This window comes from Coffea arabica, chromosome 10e (genome assembly GCF_036785885.1).
Source record: "Coffea arabica cultivar ET-39 chromosome 10e, Coffea Arabica ET-39 HiFi, whole genome shotgun sequence".
Classification (NCBI taxonomy): domain Eukaryota; kingdom Viridiplantae; phylum Streptophyta; class Magnoliopsida; order Gentianales; family Rubiaceae; genus Coffea; species Coffea arabica.
Genome location: NC_092328.1, coordinates 34,916,566 through 34,933,469, shown reverse-complemented (window position 1 = coordinate 34,933,469; position 16,904 = coordinate 34,916,566). Strand labels below are relative to the sequence as shown.

Below are 16,904 nucleotides of genomic sequence, written 5' to 3'. Positions count from 1 at the left end.
AAATTGGAAAAAATTAAAAATGGCCATTTTTGTTTAGTTTTTGGTTAAAGTTATTTTTGTTTTCTTCTTATTATTATTATTACTTGGTTTTTGTTAATTTGTTATTATTATTATTATTTATATTTTATCATTTATGTATTTATTAAGTTGAAAGTAAAAAAAACAAAAAAAGGAAAATTGTTGCCGCAGCATGAAAGCTGCGGACTTGCGCCGTTTGCAAAAAAAAATCTGGGACGGCTCCTGAAGCTGTAAAATACAGAAAAAGGACAGAGGTTCTTAGGGTTGAACTGGGGATATAAAAGCTAAAGGAAATGGTAGCCGCAAAAAAGGAGAAAAAGGGTAAGCTTCGGGGAGAGTCAAGAACGAAAAAGAAAAACTGGGAGCTGAGAAGAAGAGAGCATCGACGGGCTGAAAGAAAATTGAGCAAGGGTTTTGGGGATGAGAAGGGAGTTCACGGCTAAGAAAAACTGAGAGAGTGAGTCGGGAGCAAGAACTAGATAAAGGGAAAGGTCAGAAGATTGCTTCTGGGGGGCGGTTGTGGATGAACGAAAGAACGAAACAGAGAGAGAGAGGATACGGATAGAGAGCTGGAGTTGAGGGGCTGTGAGAAAGAAACTAAGCTTGACGGGGAGAAGGAGAATAAAGACTCCATTTTTTTTATCAATCAAGCTTCGTACAAGAGAGGAAGCCGAGAGGAAGAAAGTCACTGAGAACCCCAAGCTTTTCTGGATCAGGTCCTCTCTCTTTTCCTTTCATTCATTGATTTTATCATTTCAGTTCTTTGTGTTTGTTTCAAGTCCACTGTTTCTGTTTACGGTTTCTTTCAGTCATGATTTTTTAAGTCTGGTTCACTTTCATTTGTGTCTTTTTGATGCATGAATATAGGGTTTTGTTTTGTTGGGATTCGTTTTTGTGAGGATGATATGCTACGGAAATGGCAGGCATTAGCGATAAATTGCAGAAAAGTTTTCAACTTTGATTTTTCAGTATGAATAGATTTAGGGTCAGGGTTTTTGCTTAGACTATGAACCAGAGATGTTGTGATGAAAAGAACCCAGAAACCCGTGAATGAACCCGGAGTTACAAGTTTATTCTTTTCTTCTCTCTTTGTTTTAGTTCTCGTTTGTGTTCTATGTTTTGAAAACTGGGTTTCGATGGTTTAAGCTCACAAAGATTGGAAATGGTTTGAATGATGTCTTAGTTGCAAAGTATTTTTTTCCAGAATTGCAAAGTTTCAAGATTGCCATCCTTAGTTTTTGTCATTTCTGTTTTCTTCACCCGGATGCTTTTCGCTGAGTCTGCTAAGGTTAGACAAACCAGGTTTGATCAGTGATGAATGTTGATTTCAGTGTTTGTTTGAAGAGTGAAATGTTCTGTGATGAATACTTTAATTGGCCAGTGCAAGTAGATGATAAAGCTCCTCGGCTGCACTTTTTCTTTTTTTATTTTTCTTGGACGAAGTTCTTTCCGTGGGAATCCTTGGAGTTTGAATGACCATGCGTGGATTTATGTGATGCTTAGTTTAAAAGGTCTTGATCAAACTTTGTGTATTTGGAATGTGAAGTCCGAGTTTGGAAGTAAAAAATGCAGCAAGCCTGCACTTTCGGTTGCTGAAATTTCCAAAGTTTCGGCAGGCTGCTGAAAATGTCTTATTGTTGCAGAATTGCTTTATAAGCTTTATATGAAGATTGTTTGAGCCATCCAATTTGCTGGTTGATCTTATGTTGGAAAGAGGTGTTGAGTTTGCATTTTTTTGGGGGCTGAAATATTCGAAGCATGTTCCAATCCTTTGCTGGAAAAATGAATGACCGAATTGCTGACTTTTTCTTGTATATTTTCCAGAATTTTTGCATGATCTTTTCCCAAGTTTTCTGGTCATTTGGATTGTGATTACCAGGTAGTTTGTTACTTAGTTTAGAGTTGTGATGATTGGGCTGAAAAACATTTGATCAAAGCTGGGTTTTTGGATTGAAAACCTGGTCTGCTTATGAAATGGAAAGGCAGCCGCTGGTTTTAGTTGCAGAAGGTGTTCATTGCAGAAAATTTTTTCTTTCCTTCGTATGCATGCATGGATAATTTCCAAATTTTACACTTTGGCCCCTTAATCTCTGTTTGACACCACTAAGGCCCAAAATAAAAGGAAGTCATTCAATTTGATCCCTCTTGAATGTCAATTTCTTTTAGCATGTTTTAATTGGTTTTTGGACAGATTGTTTGGGGTCTTTCGGATGAAATAGGAAAGTTTAATAGTTTTGGGAAAAGTTCATAGCTTGACTTTCCATTTGATTAAGATCTTGGCTAATTTCATCGTTTAATTCGAATGGATTGTTTTACCATTTCTTTTTGAGGAGTTTAGTGCTTACCTTTGATGAATGCTACCTTGAGTCACCATTTTAGTTTAGAACTTTTTCTGCATTTGGATTCTTTCCCATTCTAATTTCTTAAATTTTAATGTTTTTTTTTTTTTTTGAAAATGCTTTAAGTGATCCCTTGCTAGGTTAATTTTCATTGCGTGTTTAATTTTGTTTCTTCGGTTTAATTTTTGTTCCATGCTTAATGCTCATTTCATGCTTAATTTCCATTCTTGTATTTAATTTTTGTTTCATGTGATTATTTGATAATTTAAGTGGTACCTTGACCTTTTTATTATTTTGGAGGGTAAGTTAGTAATTTCACTACGTTAGGGCGTCGCTTCAAGGGAGGTACACTCTATCCTTCATTTGCACTTCATTTGACCCTACGATGCTCCTACGTGTTATGTGGATATGCATGCCTACTCCGCTTTCCTTACCTCCTTGCATGCATTTACTTGCTTTTACTTTTATTTAAGTTTTATGGGGTATGTGTACACCTCTTGGCTTGTAATAGATAGGGCTCGGAGAGCATCTTGTCCATTTCCCCTTACCCTTTATGCTTTCATGGGGTATGTGTACACCTCTTGGCTTGTAATAGATAGGGCTCGGAGAGTATCTGGTCCACTTCCCCTTCCCCTTGCTTGTTTTGGTTGCTACATGTTTAATTGCTTTATTAGGCTCTTGCATCTAGTCGAGCATGCTAGATGCTATGTGCTATGTGTTTACGAGTATTTTGGCATGTCTACTTGCTTTCATAGCCATGAATGAATGGAATGGATGAATGTACGTTTCCGCTAGTCCAACGCTAGTCGGAATTCATAGAATGGGCTAGTCCAACGCTAGACCCTTAGGGATTTCCCCTCGTTAGCATATCATTTGCTTGTTCACCACATATCATGCATCTTTCTTAGTTTTATCACTTGGCATGCTCCTCGAACCCCCTTTCCCTTCATTTTAGGATTCTTGCATATCATGATAGTTGTAGGGTCCATTTGCTTGAGGGTCCCCTTCCGATAAGGGAAACGAGCGAGTGTGGCTGCTCGATAGCCTTAGCACGCTAGTTTCGCCTTCTAATCAAAGGGAAAATCAAGTCACGATTTAGGTCTCCCCGTACCCAATATGCATGAATTCCCTAGGCTCATGCATTCTCAATCCACTCTATCATTACACTTTCACTTTTGTCTCATTTGCACACATGCACCTTTTTATCACCTTCACTCGCACACGAACACTTTTTTGTCTCCACTTGCACACGAACCCTTTTATCTTCACTTGCACACGAGCATTTTATCTTCACTCGCACACGAGTACTTTCATCTACATTTGCACACCTTCACTCTTATCTTATTACTTTTATCATTTTCCTCACTTCACACAAACTCACACTTTCACATGGCATGCATTCCACTCATTTTTCACGTCATTTAGGTCTAGGTGTGACCTCTCCAAAAGGATCATTATTGGGCTTCACAATTAATGTGATTGGCACCACTCAACCTTTGAAGAGAAATTTCCCCCAATCCCCCTAGGTCTAGGTTTTTGCATTCATATAGACATATCCAATACGCGATACATACCTTGGGTAGAAAAATTAGGAAAAATTGGTTTGAGTCGCGCAACTAGCCTTGGCTAGGTCAAAGGGGTGCCTTGGATTCTATCCTTGCCTTCCCCTTTGTCAAACGTGACCCCCGAACCTTTTTCTTTGGCTTACATGGACTAGGAGTCGTTTTAAAAAGGGTTTTCACTACTTTGTCTTTAAAAACACTTTTTGGGTGACTTGGTACACCCCAAATCTATACCAAGTGGCGACTCCATTTTCATATTTAAAAAACCCTTTTTAAAATTTCATTTGGCCAAATCGTCGCTTTCCAAAGTCCCATGGCCTTTTTACTTTTCATTTTGCACACGTTCACACCACACTTCACACACACATCACAACACACACATTTCAAAAAGTGGGGCGCGACAACGCTCCTAAGAAATCTACCCGTCACTCATGATCATTAGGTTATAACATGTTTCCGCATGTTTTGGTATCGTTTCTACCCCTCGGTTACAAGCTTACAAAGCTTATGTGTTGACTAAGTTTTCTTAAGAAATAAGGGTGACAAACTATTTGCTTTCACTCAGATGTGATATCGAATGGGCACAAAAATAAGACAGATCTTGACCTCCCATTTCCTTTAGCCACTTCCAAATTTGAAATAACGCCCACTTGATTGGTCCTGAAAGATGAGCCAACAAGAAGTGGTGACCCATTACCCTAAGCACCGATGCTAAAAGTGAGGAAGAAATCTTCTTGAATTTGGTGTTACTCTGAGGGATTCATCATGAAATTTCTGCATGAGTTCAAACTCGACGTTTAAATTTCTTCACATTGTATATATGATTATTTTCTAAATTTTAGAAAGTGTGGTTTCTCCTTGTTCAAATAAATGAGGAATCATCTGAACAAATTTTTACAATCAAAGGAGCTCACACTGAGGCAAATTTTTATTCGTGTGACTTCGCAAAATAAGCCCACACTGGGGCAAATTTTTGTAACACGTTTGAGAATTTCGTCCAAGAGTCAAGCAAGATATTTTTTGAATCAATCATGCTGCTCTTTACATGAGTAGTAGGTGCATCAATAAAATAAGAAATTTTAAGTGCATATTGTGCTTTGGTAAGCCCCCTGTGCAGGTATCCATGGCTGAAATCGACGAAGAAGTGTAAGTCAGAATCTTACGAATCAAGGCCTCAAGGACGAGCAACCATGCCGTAATGCAAATCAATTGATCGGTTGCACAATAATTGGTGGAAACTAGGGCAAATTATTTTTGAAAAGATTCTCAAAAAATCAAACTTGAATTTAATTTCTTGTTCCTTGACAAATTTCAATTTCTTGTTGATGAAATCTAAGCGCCCGCCGCGCACCCTTCCATTCCCCATTCTTGACAACCATATTTAATTCACTGATTTCTCCACCGTTAGCATTGAGTCTATCTCACTAACGGGTGCGTTTTTCTTCTACCACCGTTAGCATCGAGTCTATCTCACTAACGTGTGCGTTTTTCTTCTACCACCGTTAGCATTGAGTCTATCTCACTAACGTGTGCGTTTTTATTCTACCACGGTTAGCATCGAGTCTATCTCACTAACGTGTGTGTTGTTTTTAGTCTATCTCCGTTAGCATTGGGTTCATCCCACTAACGTGCCTTTCTATTTCTGATTTTCTCGACAGGCTCGGGTTTAATCCCACTGACTGATTGTCAAGGCATTTCATTCATCACTGCCACTAGCCGTTGGGTCAGTCCCACTAGCGTGCATTTTATTTTCATTGCAGCTAAACATGGGTCAGTCTCACTAGCGTGCATTTTATTTTCACCGTCACTGAACATGGGTTAGTCCCACCAGTGTGCATTTTATTTTCATTGCCGCTACACATGGGTCAGTCCCACTAGCGTGCATTTTATTTTCACCACCACTGAACATGGGTCAGTCCTACCAGTGTGCATTTCATTTTCATTGCCGCAAAACATGGGTCAGTCCCACCAGTGTGCATTTCATTTTCATTGCCACTAAACATGGGTTAGTCCCACTAGTGTGCATTTCATTTTCACTGCCACTAAACATGGGTCAGTCCCACTAGTGAGCATTTTATTTTCATTGCCGCTAAACATGGGTCAGTCCCACTAGCGTGCATTTCATTTTCACCGCCACTGAACATGGGTTAGTCCCACCAGTGTGCATTTCATTTTCATTGCCGTTAAACATGGGTCAGTCCCACTAGCGTGCATTTTATTTTCACCACCACTGAACATGGGTCAGTCATACCAGTGTGCATTTCATTTTCATTGCCGCAAAACATGGGTCAGTCCCACCAGTGTGCATTTCATTTTCATTGCCGCAAAACATGGGTCAGTCCCACCAGTGTGCATTTCATTTTCACTGCCACTAAACATGGGTCAGTCCCACTAGTGAGCATTTTATTTTCATTGCCGCTAAACATGGGTCAGTCCCACTAGTGTTCATTTCATTTTCACTGCCACTAAACATGGGTCAGTCCCACTAGTGACCACTTCATTTGCATTGCCGTTAAACATGGGTCAGTCCCACTAGCGTGCATTTCATTTTCATTGCCACTAAACATGGGGTAGTCCCACTAGTGAGCACTTCATTTGCATTGCCGCTAAACATGGGTCAGTCCCACAGGTGTACATTTCATTTTCACTGCCACTAAACATGGGTCAGTCTCACTAGTGAGCATTTTATTTTCATTGCCGCTAAACATGGGTCAGTCCCACTAGCGTGCATTTCATGTTTCATTGCCATTGGACGTGGGTCAGTCCCACTAGTGTGCGTTTCATGATTAAAGGTTTGTTCGGGTCAGTCCCATGATTTAAGATTTTGTTCGGGTCAGTCCCATGATTTAAATTTCTTATTCGGGTCAGTCCCATGATTTTAAAAGTTTGTTTGGGTCAGTCCCATAATTTTAAAGTTTGTTCGGGTCAGCCCCATGATTTTAAATTATGTTCGGGTCAGTCCCATGATTTAAATTTTGTTCGGGTCAGTCCCATGATTTAAAAGTTTGTTCGGGTCAGTCCCATGATTTTAAATTTTGTTCGGGTTAGTCCCATGATTTAGATTTTGTTCGGGTCAGTCCCATGATTTAAAACTTGTTCGAGTCAGTCCCATGTTTAATTTCTAGTTCAGGTCAGTCCCATGATTAATTTCTCGTTCGGGTCAGTCCCATGATTAATTTCTTGTTGGGGTCAGTCCCCTTTTAAATTTCTTGTTCGGGTCAGTCCTGTTTTAAATTTCCTGTTTTGGTCAGTCTCATTTTGAATTTTTTGTTCAGGTCAATCCCGTTTTAAATTTTGTTTGGGTCAGTCCTATTTTAAGTTTTGATTCGGGTCAGTCCCGTTTTAAAATTCTCCCCTGGGTCAGTCCTATTTTGAAATTTTGTTAGAGAGGTCAGTCCTCATTTCAAAAATGGCAGTCGTTCGAATAAATGGCAGGCGAATGACACAGGTAAATATTTGGTGTCTACGTCTTTGTCTCAAGTTTCTTCGAAACTCAGACAAAGAGGGGCAAACTGTAGACACCAAATTTTTTATTTTTTTAACTTTATTTGTTTAATTAATTTAATAGCTTTATTTGTTTCAATTCTAGGGTTTTTATTTTATTTTATTTTATTTTTTTATTTTATTTTATTTTTTGTCTTCATACTAAATTTTCAGAATAAACAAAAGGAAAAAAAGAAGAAAAAAGTAAAAAATGACAAGTAGAGGAGGCATGCATGGGGACAAGTATCCCTTTGGATATTAGACAACAAGGCACCTAAAGGGTTAAATGGTAGACACTTGAAGGCCCAAGATTGAAAAGGAAAAAAAGAAATGACAAAAAGGGAAATGAATAGCCGACAGAGGAGAGGTTGGAGAGCTTGAAAGGATAAAACAGAAGAAAAAAAAGAAACAGAGGCGGACGGACGAGAAAAAGGGGAGGGGACGGCTAAAAAAAGAAAAGAAAAAAGGAGCTTAGCGGCTGGAGTGGGGTGAGTTTTGAGAGGAAGGTTTCAGGTAGAGGCAGGAGCCTAGGAAAAGCCAGAAAAAGGGAAAACCGAGAGGGAGAGAGATTTGGAAAGGGAAGGTAGAAAAAATCCAAGGGAAGAACTTGGGAACCTGGGGAACAAAAAACCAGAAAACTAATCGAACAAAAAAAAAAGGGAAAATGGAGGTCTGGAAGAAAAACAGAGAGGGAGGGGCGGCAGAAGACGAAAAAAAAGAACAAAAAAAAACAGAGGAACCAGGCGGCGGGCTAAGCAAAGGACAAAAAGAAAACAGAGGGGACCGAGGGATTTTCGTCTAAGAGCAAGGCAGGAGCAACAGAAAAGGAGTAGAAACAGCAAGAAAAAGGGGGCGGCGGTAAAAAAGGATTAGCAAGGAGGTAGAGGAAAGGGCTCGAACGGAGAGAAAAAGAAAAGCTTGGTCTGAGAGCTTGAGAAACAGCGGAGGCTTATGGCTGAAAAATAGAGTAGAAATGGAGGAGCAGCGGATAGAAGCAAAAAAAGTAAGGGATGATGGCTAGAGAGTGAAAAAGCTGAAAGGAAAGGCAGCAAAGAAAAACAGAAAAACAAGAAAAAACAGAGCTGGAATTCGGGCAGAATTAAACAAAAGAAGGGACAAGGAAACAGGGAGCTTGGTCTGAAAAAGAGGAAAAGAAACCAAAAAGGGTAGCTACGGCTGAAGGAAAAGGTAACTAGGGAGGCAAAAGACGCAGGAGGTTTCGGGTCTGAAAGCTGGGAGAGAGCTAGAGAGCTACGGGAAGAAGGAAACGAGACCAAAAGGGGGCAGCGCGGACGAGACGAAAACAGAAGTCTTGCGGCTGAGAAGGAAAATGGAGCAAAAGAAAGTGGCGGAGGAAAACTGAAGCTGCCACTACTTCGCCGGAATCCGCCGCTGCAGCCCGTGAATTGTCACCGTGAGAAGCCCATGTAAGATAACCTCTTCCTTTACACTTCAGTTGTCGGCCAAAGCATGTTTTCCCTGAAGTTGTTATTTCAATTTTTATGCTGATTGTTCATGGATTTTGATACATACACGCTTTCTGTGTAAATTGGACTGAAATCTCTTGTTCGTTGAACAATTTTGGCGCTGATTGATTTCAATTTGAACAAAAATCTGATGAAACTTTTAATGCCCCCAATCTGTTCGATGAAATGTCTAGCCAAAAAATTCTTTGTTACGTTCGAAAGAAATCGGACAAGTCAGTGAGTTAGGCTTGTTGCAGCAGTTCTTTTGTTTTCCCTTTTGGTTTGCTGACGTATTGTTTTCGGATGTCAATAAGATTATCTTGTGTCACCTCTGTCATGTGTGATCTGTTCCAGAAGCCTAATTCATCAGGCTTGGTACTTGAGTCAATGTTTGTTTCTGATGCTAGATGAGTAAAACGTTTTGTTTTGTGGAATTTTTCTGGGAGGGGAAAGGTAGTTACTGGAACTATGATTCTGTATCATGATTTTAGTTATTTGGTCCTAAGTGAGTCTGGTTGATCTTTGGGGAAGTAGTTGATGTATCTACATGCTCCATTGGGGTTTATGAATGTGTCATATGCATGCTGAATTGGTAGAAAGGGAAGTTGCTGCAAGGTTTATTGGTCATCTTAGATTGCGAAAATTCTTGCTGCGTTCTGTTTTACTATTTTCGTTATCCCTGGCAGCCATCATTCCAGATTTTCTGCCTTGATTCTGCAGTAAAGGTGGAGTAGTTGGTTAGGTTGATAATTGGGGAGTTTGTATCTTGTGGTTGTTGATTCAAAGTTGATGTTCATTGATAAGGTTTCGGTTGGTATTGAAACACCGTAGGTTGCAGATAAAGGGAAATCAGAGATGAGAAAATATGTTTCTACGAAACATGCATGCAAATGGCTTTTAAAAATTGCCTTTTAACCCCCCAAGTCCCTTTTTGGTTCTGGTATGGACCAGAAAATTGAAAAATTAATCAAATTGATCCCACAAACTTTCTTTTTCCTTTCAATTGGATCCTAATTTAGTTGAATATGGGCTGTTTAGGCGCTAAAGGCTTTTGATTATTCAATTTCGTATTTATGTGATTATTTGTGATGCCTTGACCTTTTCTTTTATTTTGGAGGGTGAATAATTCACTTCATAGGGGCCCCAACTCAAGGGAGGTACACCCTATCCCTTATTTTCTCATTTTATTTGACCCTACGTGCCCTACGTGACTTTACGTGTTTAATTGCATGCCTCTTGAATGTTTTTTTTATTATTTATTTATTTCATTTATTTATTTATTTGCTTTATTGGCTTTAGTTTTTGTATATTTATTTTAGTTCAATTTTTGATTATTTGAAAAGCATTTAAATGCCGAGTTGTAATAGTTAGGGGTTTATTCGCTTATTATTTTCTTTTTATTCATCCCCCATTAGATTGTAGTAGGGCGTCCCCCTAATGTAATAGGTAGGTTTTGTTTGCTTTCTTTGCTTGATGTGATTTGCATGCTTATGTGCTATGTGTTACCGCTTTCTTAGGACGTGCATCTAGATATCATGCTTATGTGCTATGTATTTTATGTGATTTATGTGTTTATTTGCTTATTATGCTTTATCTGATTTCTTAGACTGTAATAAATGCATGTTATCACGCTAGTCCAATGCTAGCTGTGATTCCTGTCTCGATACCACACTAGTCCAACGCTAGTTGTGGTTCCTATTGTCCGACTTCTCACTAGCCCAATGCTTGTGAGAAAATAGAAATAAGGGCTAGTCCAACGCTAGACCTGTGAGAACCCGTAAATTTCCTTATTTCTAGGCCTTATTTTAATTATTTACACGCCTTTTATGCATTTTCTTTATTACAAAATTTTCTAAATAATTTTTATGAGTAAATATAGTTTTTAGAAGATTTTTCCAGTATCGGTTAAATTTTAAGAAATTGAGAACGTATATCGGACGTGGGACCCGCTAGTGCGGAAAGTTCGGTCAAATTCGGCCAATTAAGTTAAGTTTGGGATATTGGGTTCAATTTACCGGGTGTTATGAGATAATTAGAGGTTACCAAGTGGATTGGTGTGAGAGGAAACAAAGTGATATGCATGCCCTAAATTCTCTCTAGGCCGCTTCCCTCCTTGTCTGATTATCAGCCATGGCTGCCCTTCATCCCATGGGTGAAGGGCACCCCCCACACCCCACGCCTTTGAAGCGCTCCTTTGCTGATATACTCTCTTCCTCTGTTGCTGTTGATCCACTTTCCTGCCTCAAGCCCCGCGAAAACTACCGTGGTGAACCAGCTGTTTCCTTCTCTGTAGAGGACGTTCGCCTTTTATCATCTCCTTTAAAATTTACTTTGATTGGGAAATTCTCCCGTGGCAGGCCGTCAATGGAGGGTCTACGGAAAGACTTCATGTCCGTTGGCTTTAAAGGTTCTTTCTCGTTGGGACTGCTTGACCCCAGGCATGTCCTAATCAGATTCGACCTCGAAGACGATTTTCATAGATGTTGGCTGCGCGGTTTCTGGACGTTCCAAGGCTTTGCAATGCGTGTGTTCAAGTGGTCTCCCACATTCTCTGCAAATATCGAATCCTCTATAGTACCGGTCTGGATCTGGCTCCCGTTTCTCCCTGTCCACCTCTTTGGAAAAGAGCCTTTGTTCTCCATTGCTCGGTTGGTTGGCGAACCCCTGCGCCTAGACGCATCCACAGCGACATTGTCGTGGCCTAGTGTGGCTCGCATCTGCATTGAAGTTGATCTGTTACAGTCCCTCGCCCAACGGGTGTGGATTTGGAATGGGTCGACTGGTTTCTGGCAAAAGGTAGAATATGAAAGCCTACCAGATTATTGCGAAAGTTACAGGAAACTTGGCCACTCCGCCAGTTCCTGTCGATCGCAAGATCATGTTGTTAATCACTGGGTTATCCTGGCTACGCAACAACAAGTCGGGCCTGCAAAGGATTCAATCCCGCTGGAGGCGACAGATCAACCTAAAGAACCAGAGCTGACTGTGGCTAGGGTTTCAGCCGAAGTAGTACATCCTGACACTGGGGATCAGGGATCCGCCCAACAACACGTCTCTAATGCGGATACCCAGGGACAACACAACTTAGCGGCCCAACCGCAGCGCTCTACAGATGCAATTGCAGAAGCAGCGGCTGCCTGCTCTGCCCATTTGGTTTCGGCAACGGTAGTGAGTAATCCCAAGGGGACCGAGGTTCTGCCCTGTCCGGTCCCCTCAGAGTCTCCAAAGCCTTCGGCCTTTCCGCCGGTACTGAACAAGCCTCTTCCTTGCGACATAAAGGATGATCAATGCCTTTGGCGACGCAAACGGGAAACCCTTGACACACTTTCGGATACTGAAGGACAACAAAGGCCTGCTCGTCCACGTGCCGTCTGGACGGAGGACTTGGTAGCCTTCAAAAAGAGGATCGACTACCTCTTTCCGGTTACTCACAAAGAGACACAATTAGCCAAAAGGGGTTGGCGCAGACGATTCTGGAACTTGCCCAAAACAATTGTCACCCGGCAGTCTTCGAAGGTAGGCACTGATTTCCCCTCATCCTTTACTTAATGATTAATATGCTAATATGGAATATTCGGGGAATTGCTGGTCGTGCCTCAATTCGCCGTTTGAAGAAGCTGTTACGTTTACATTCAGTAACTTTTCTAGTCATCATCGAGCCGATGGTTGATGCTGGTCAGCTAGATGATTTTACGTCCCGTTTTGGCTTTCACCTTGGGGTATGTAACTCCTCCAATAAAATATGGGTAATGTGGCGGTCTGGTTTTGCTGTAAATGTTTTAGTAAACAATGACCAACTTATTCACATGCAAGTTTGCCATGATTCTTGGAACTTTGTTGCTCACGGGTCCTTTGTTTATGACAAATGCTCGCGAGTTGAACGTCGCGCCTTATGGTCAGCCCTGGGATTAATATCGGAGGATATGGGGACTAAGCCGTGGTTTGTAGGAGGTGATTTCAATGTTGTAGCTGCTGCTGATGAATATGCCGGACAGGCTGCACAAGACTTGACCGCAATGGCTGAGTTTGCTGAATGTATATCTGCATGTGGTCTCAAAGAGATTCCCTTCTCGGGCAGTCGTTACACTTGGACTGGTATCCGCCAAGGCAGGAGAATCTGGAAGCGTTTAGATAGACTCCTGATGAATCTGGAATGGCAACGTCGTTTCTCTGGCAGCGTAGTGAAACATCTTAATCGCGCTACCTCAGACCATAGCCCACAGTTATTGCAACTCTCCCCAGGGCTCCCCACTGGGCCGAAGTCGTTTTGCTTCCAAGACATGTGGCTAAATCACCACGATTTCCTCATGGTGGTTCGCCAGTGCTGGGATCAACCGACAGATGGATATGGAATGTTTCATTTTTTCCTCAAATTGAAACGTTTAAAGCAAGCCTTGCGTACTTGGAACCAAGATGTATTTGGTAATATTTTCGAGAAAGTCTCCAAAGCTGAGGAGGAAGTAAGGCTAAAGGAGTTGCAACTTGAGGTGACAGATTCGGATGAGGCTCGAGTGCAATGGAGTCAGGCCCAGGCTGCACTGCTGAAACACCTAACTGATGAGGAAACTTTCTGGAAACAGAAAGCCAGAGTGAAGTGGCTGAGGGAGGGTGACGCAAATACTCGGTATTTTCACTCCTACCTGTTGGATAAACGGGCACGGCTCTCGATCACCAGGATCTGCAATTTAGAGGGTGAGGTTGTTGAAAGTGCAGATGACATTGGGACAGCGGCAGTGGCTTTCTTTCAATCGCTGTTAGCGGAGGTTCCACCAATAAACAACACTGCTATTTGCAGGCTGCTAGAGGCCATCCCACCTCTTGTTACCCCAGATTAGAATGCGCAACTCATCCAGGAAATTACGCTAGAGGAAGTGCGGCAAGCTGTCTTTGAACTCGATGGCCAAAGTGCAGCGGGTTGTGATGGATTTTCGGGTAATTTTTACAAGCGCTGCTGGGATATAATTGCACAGGATGTCCTCCAAGTTGCTCGGGAGTTCATGTGTGGTGTCCCAATCCCGAAGGGAATAGCGAGCACTCTGATCCTCCTATTGCCTAAAAAGGAGGCTCCGCATTCTTTTGCGGACTTCCGGCCCATAAGCCTGTGCAACTTTATCAACAAGGTATTCACCAAAATCCTGAGCAACCGTTTAAAAGTTGTTCTCCCAACGATTATCTCTCTTGAGCAATCGGGCTTCGTCAGTGGCAGGGATATCGCTGATAATATCTTGCTTGCCCAGGAGCTGGTGAATTCCATAGACAAGAAGGCCCACAACGTCATTTTCAAGTTAGACATGATGAAAGCTTTTGATCGAGTTTCGTGGGATTTCCTCTCCCGATTATTGCTTCAATTTGGCTTTCACTCCTACTTTGTCTCTTTAATTATGAACAACCTCACATCTGCATGGTTTTCCATATTGGTCAATGGTCGACCTCATGGTTTCTTTCAAGCTAAGCAGGGATTGAAGCAAGGCGACCCGTTATCCCCCTTCGTCTTCATCTTGGGTTAATAACTTGGCTCTGCAGCGGAAGTTACAGCCTTTTGCTTTGGGCCGCCACTGCCCGACGGTATCGCATCTGGCTTTTGCAGACGATATAGTCATTTTTACTCGGGGGGACAAGCGCTCGGTGCAGTCTCTCATGGGCTTCTTGGAGTTGTATCAACACGGCTCCGGTCAGCGAGTGAACAAGGATAAAAGTTTCTACATTGTCTCTCCAAAGTGTCCTCTGGCGGCTAAAAGGCTTCTAGCTCGGAGAACCGGCTTTTAATATAGGGGACTTCCTTTTGTCTACTTGGGATGCAAGCTTATGAAAGGAAAAAGGAGGATGGAGCATTTTCAGCCTTTGATTGATAGGATACAGGCTAAGTTGGCTGGATGGAAAAATCGGCTCCTGTCGCCAGGGGGACGGTTAATTCTCATTAAGCATGTGCTATCTTCTATACCCATCTACACTCTGGCCGTCTCGGAGCTCCCGCGAGGTGTGATTAAGAAGATTGAAAAACTAATGTCCACTTTCCTTTGGGGAGAGGTTGAGGGACGTGACAAGCGTCATTGGAGGGAATGGCAAGCATTGTGTAAGCCTACCCAAGAAAATGGCCTAGGCCTCCGTCGTTTACAGGATGTCCAGGATGCTTTTGGGTGCAAGCTATGGTGGAAAATGCGCACTTCAGATACCTTGTGGACCAGATTTATGCGTGCGAAACATGTTGCAGTCACGGAGCATCTAACCACTGCTCCTGCCAGCCAGACAAGCTCAGCTGCTTGGAAGAGAATATTGCGAGTTAGGGACTTCGTTGAGGAACATTCGCAAACCTTGATTAAGAATGGGAGTGCTTCCTTCTGGTATGACAACTGGATCGGCTCCGATCTGTTGGGCAAGCATCGCTTGCACGTCCCCTCCCCGAACCTCTGCTTTCGGGATGTATTGCACGAAAACATTTGGCACTTGGACCAGGTGAGCCTTTCCAGCGAGGAGATGTCGCGTATTCACCATTCACAGGTGCGGCTCAGTCCGGGAGCTGCTCCTGACTGCTTAATCTGGTGTCCTACTTCGCATGGGGGCTTCCAAATATCTTCTGCGTTGGAGAGCCTTTGTGATCACTCTCTCCCAATGCCTTCCCGCGTGTTGCTTTGGAATAAACGCATACCGCTGAAAGTTTCGGTGTTCATGTGGAGACTACTTAATTGCATTCTGCCTTTCCCTGACATTTTGCAGCGGTTGGGCTTTAATTTACCCTCCAAGTGCCCTTACTGCGAAAGTACCGACACACTAGCCCATTGGTTTGTGGAATGTTCTTTGGCAACCCAAGTGTGGGGAAAGCTGGAACAATTGCTAGACATCCGGGCACCTTCTCATCATGATATCATATTGAAACTTCAAGCCTGGTGGAACAACATTTCAGGTAAATCTGCCATGGCAAAGCTGTCACACATTGTCCCCTTATTTGTCTGCTGGGAACTTTGGAAGGCACGTAATCGGGCCACTTTCGATGCTACTACGCCGTCGGCAACTCATGTTGTGCGCCACATCCTGCGTTTGATACATTTGGTGGCCCTTGCTCACCCTCTCTCCTTGGCATGCATGGACGATGACCGGCTTCTGAAATGGGGAGTTGTTCATTTTCTTAAAAAGGCAAAATCTATGAAGTCCTATCTCTTGCATGGGCTCCGCCTCCTGCATCTTACGTCAAGCTCAATATTGATGGCTCTTCAAGCGGTAATCCTGGAAACTCTGGCGGGGGGGGGCATTATACGCGATCAGCATGGCCACGTCCTTAGTGCTTTCTCCTCCTTTTACGGGTTTCGGACAAATATGCAAGTAGAGGCCATGGCTCTTCTTGAGGGTTTACATTTATGTATCTCCTTGGGTATGCAGTACATAAAGGTGGAACTGGATTCTCTTGTTCTACTAAATGTCATTAATGGGGAACACAGGTGCCCCTGGCGCATTGATGAGGTGATAGCTAGGGCTCGAGTAGCCCTTTGTCAAGCTTCCTTTGAATTAACACATTGCTACAGAGAAACCAATGCTGCAGCTGATAGCCTTGCAAAACGGGCGGTTTCATCTGGCGACTCGAAGGTTTTTGATGCCCTCTCTCTTCCTACACTCACAACAGGCCTCTGTAAGCTAGACTCTAGGCAGTACCCCTACATTCGCTATGTAAGAGTGTGATCGCTCCAAACTTGTAAGGGTTTATTTCTAATAAAGCTTTGAGGGGTGGCGTCCCTCTCCTGGTTTGGGGTTTTGCCAAAAAAAAAAAACAAAAAAACAAAGTGATATGCATGCATTAAATAGGGTGACAAGTGTCACCATATGATTAAATCTTGCAATTTGACTACTACTCACCTTTTTACCATTTTACTAAATAAACCCAAAAAGTGATCAAAATCACTTCATTTCCAAACTTATTGTGGCCGGCTCTCTCCAAGCAAAAGAAAGGAAAAGCTCTCCAAGTTCTTGCTTCAATCTTGCTCAAATCCAACAACTCAACCATTTAATCTTGCTTTTGTTCCATAAAAACCCTTAAGTGAGTGATT

At 42.3% G+C, this 16,904-nt stretch overlaps 1 protein-coding gene across 1 annotated transcript; it reads left to right on the top strand.

The window, feature by feature from the left end:
* The first annotated feature begins 12,425 nt into the window (after nucleotides 1-12,425).
* LOC113711425 (uncharacterized) lies at nucleotides 12,426-13,703 on the top strand. Its single transcript, XM_027234591.1, has one exon. The coding sequence runs from the start codon at nucleotides 12,426-12,428 to the stop codon at nucleotides 13,701-13,703; it is 1,278 nt and encodes a 425-aa protein (XP_027090392.1).
* Nucleotides 13,704-16,904: the final 3,201 nt, after the last annotated feature.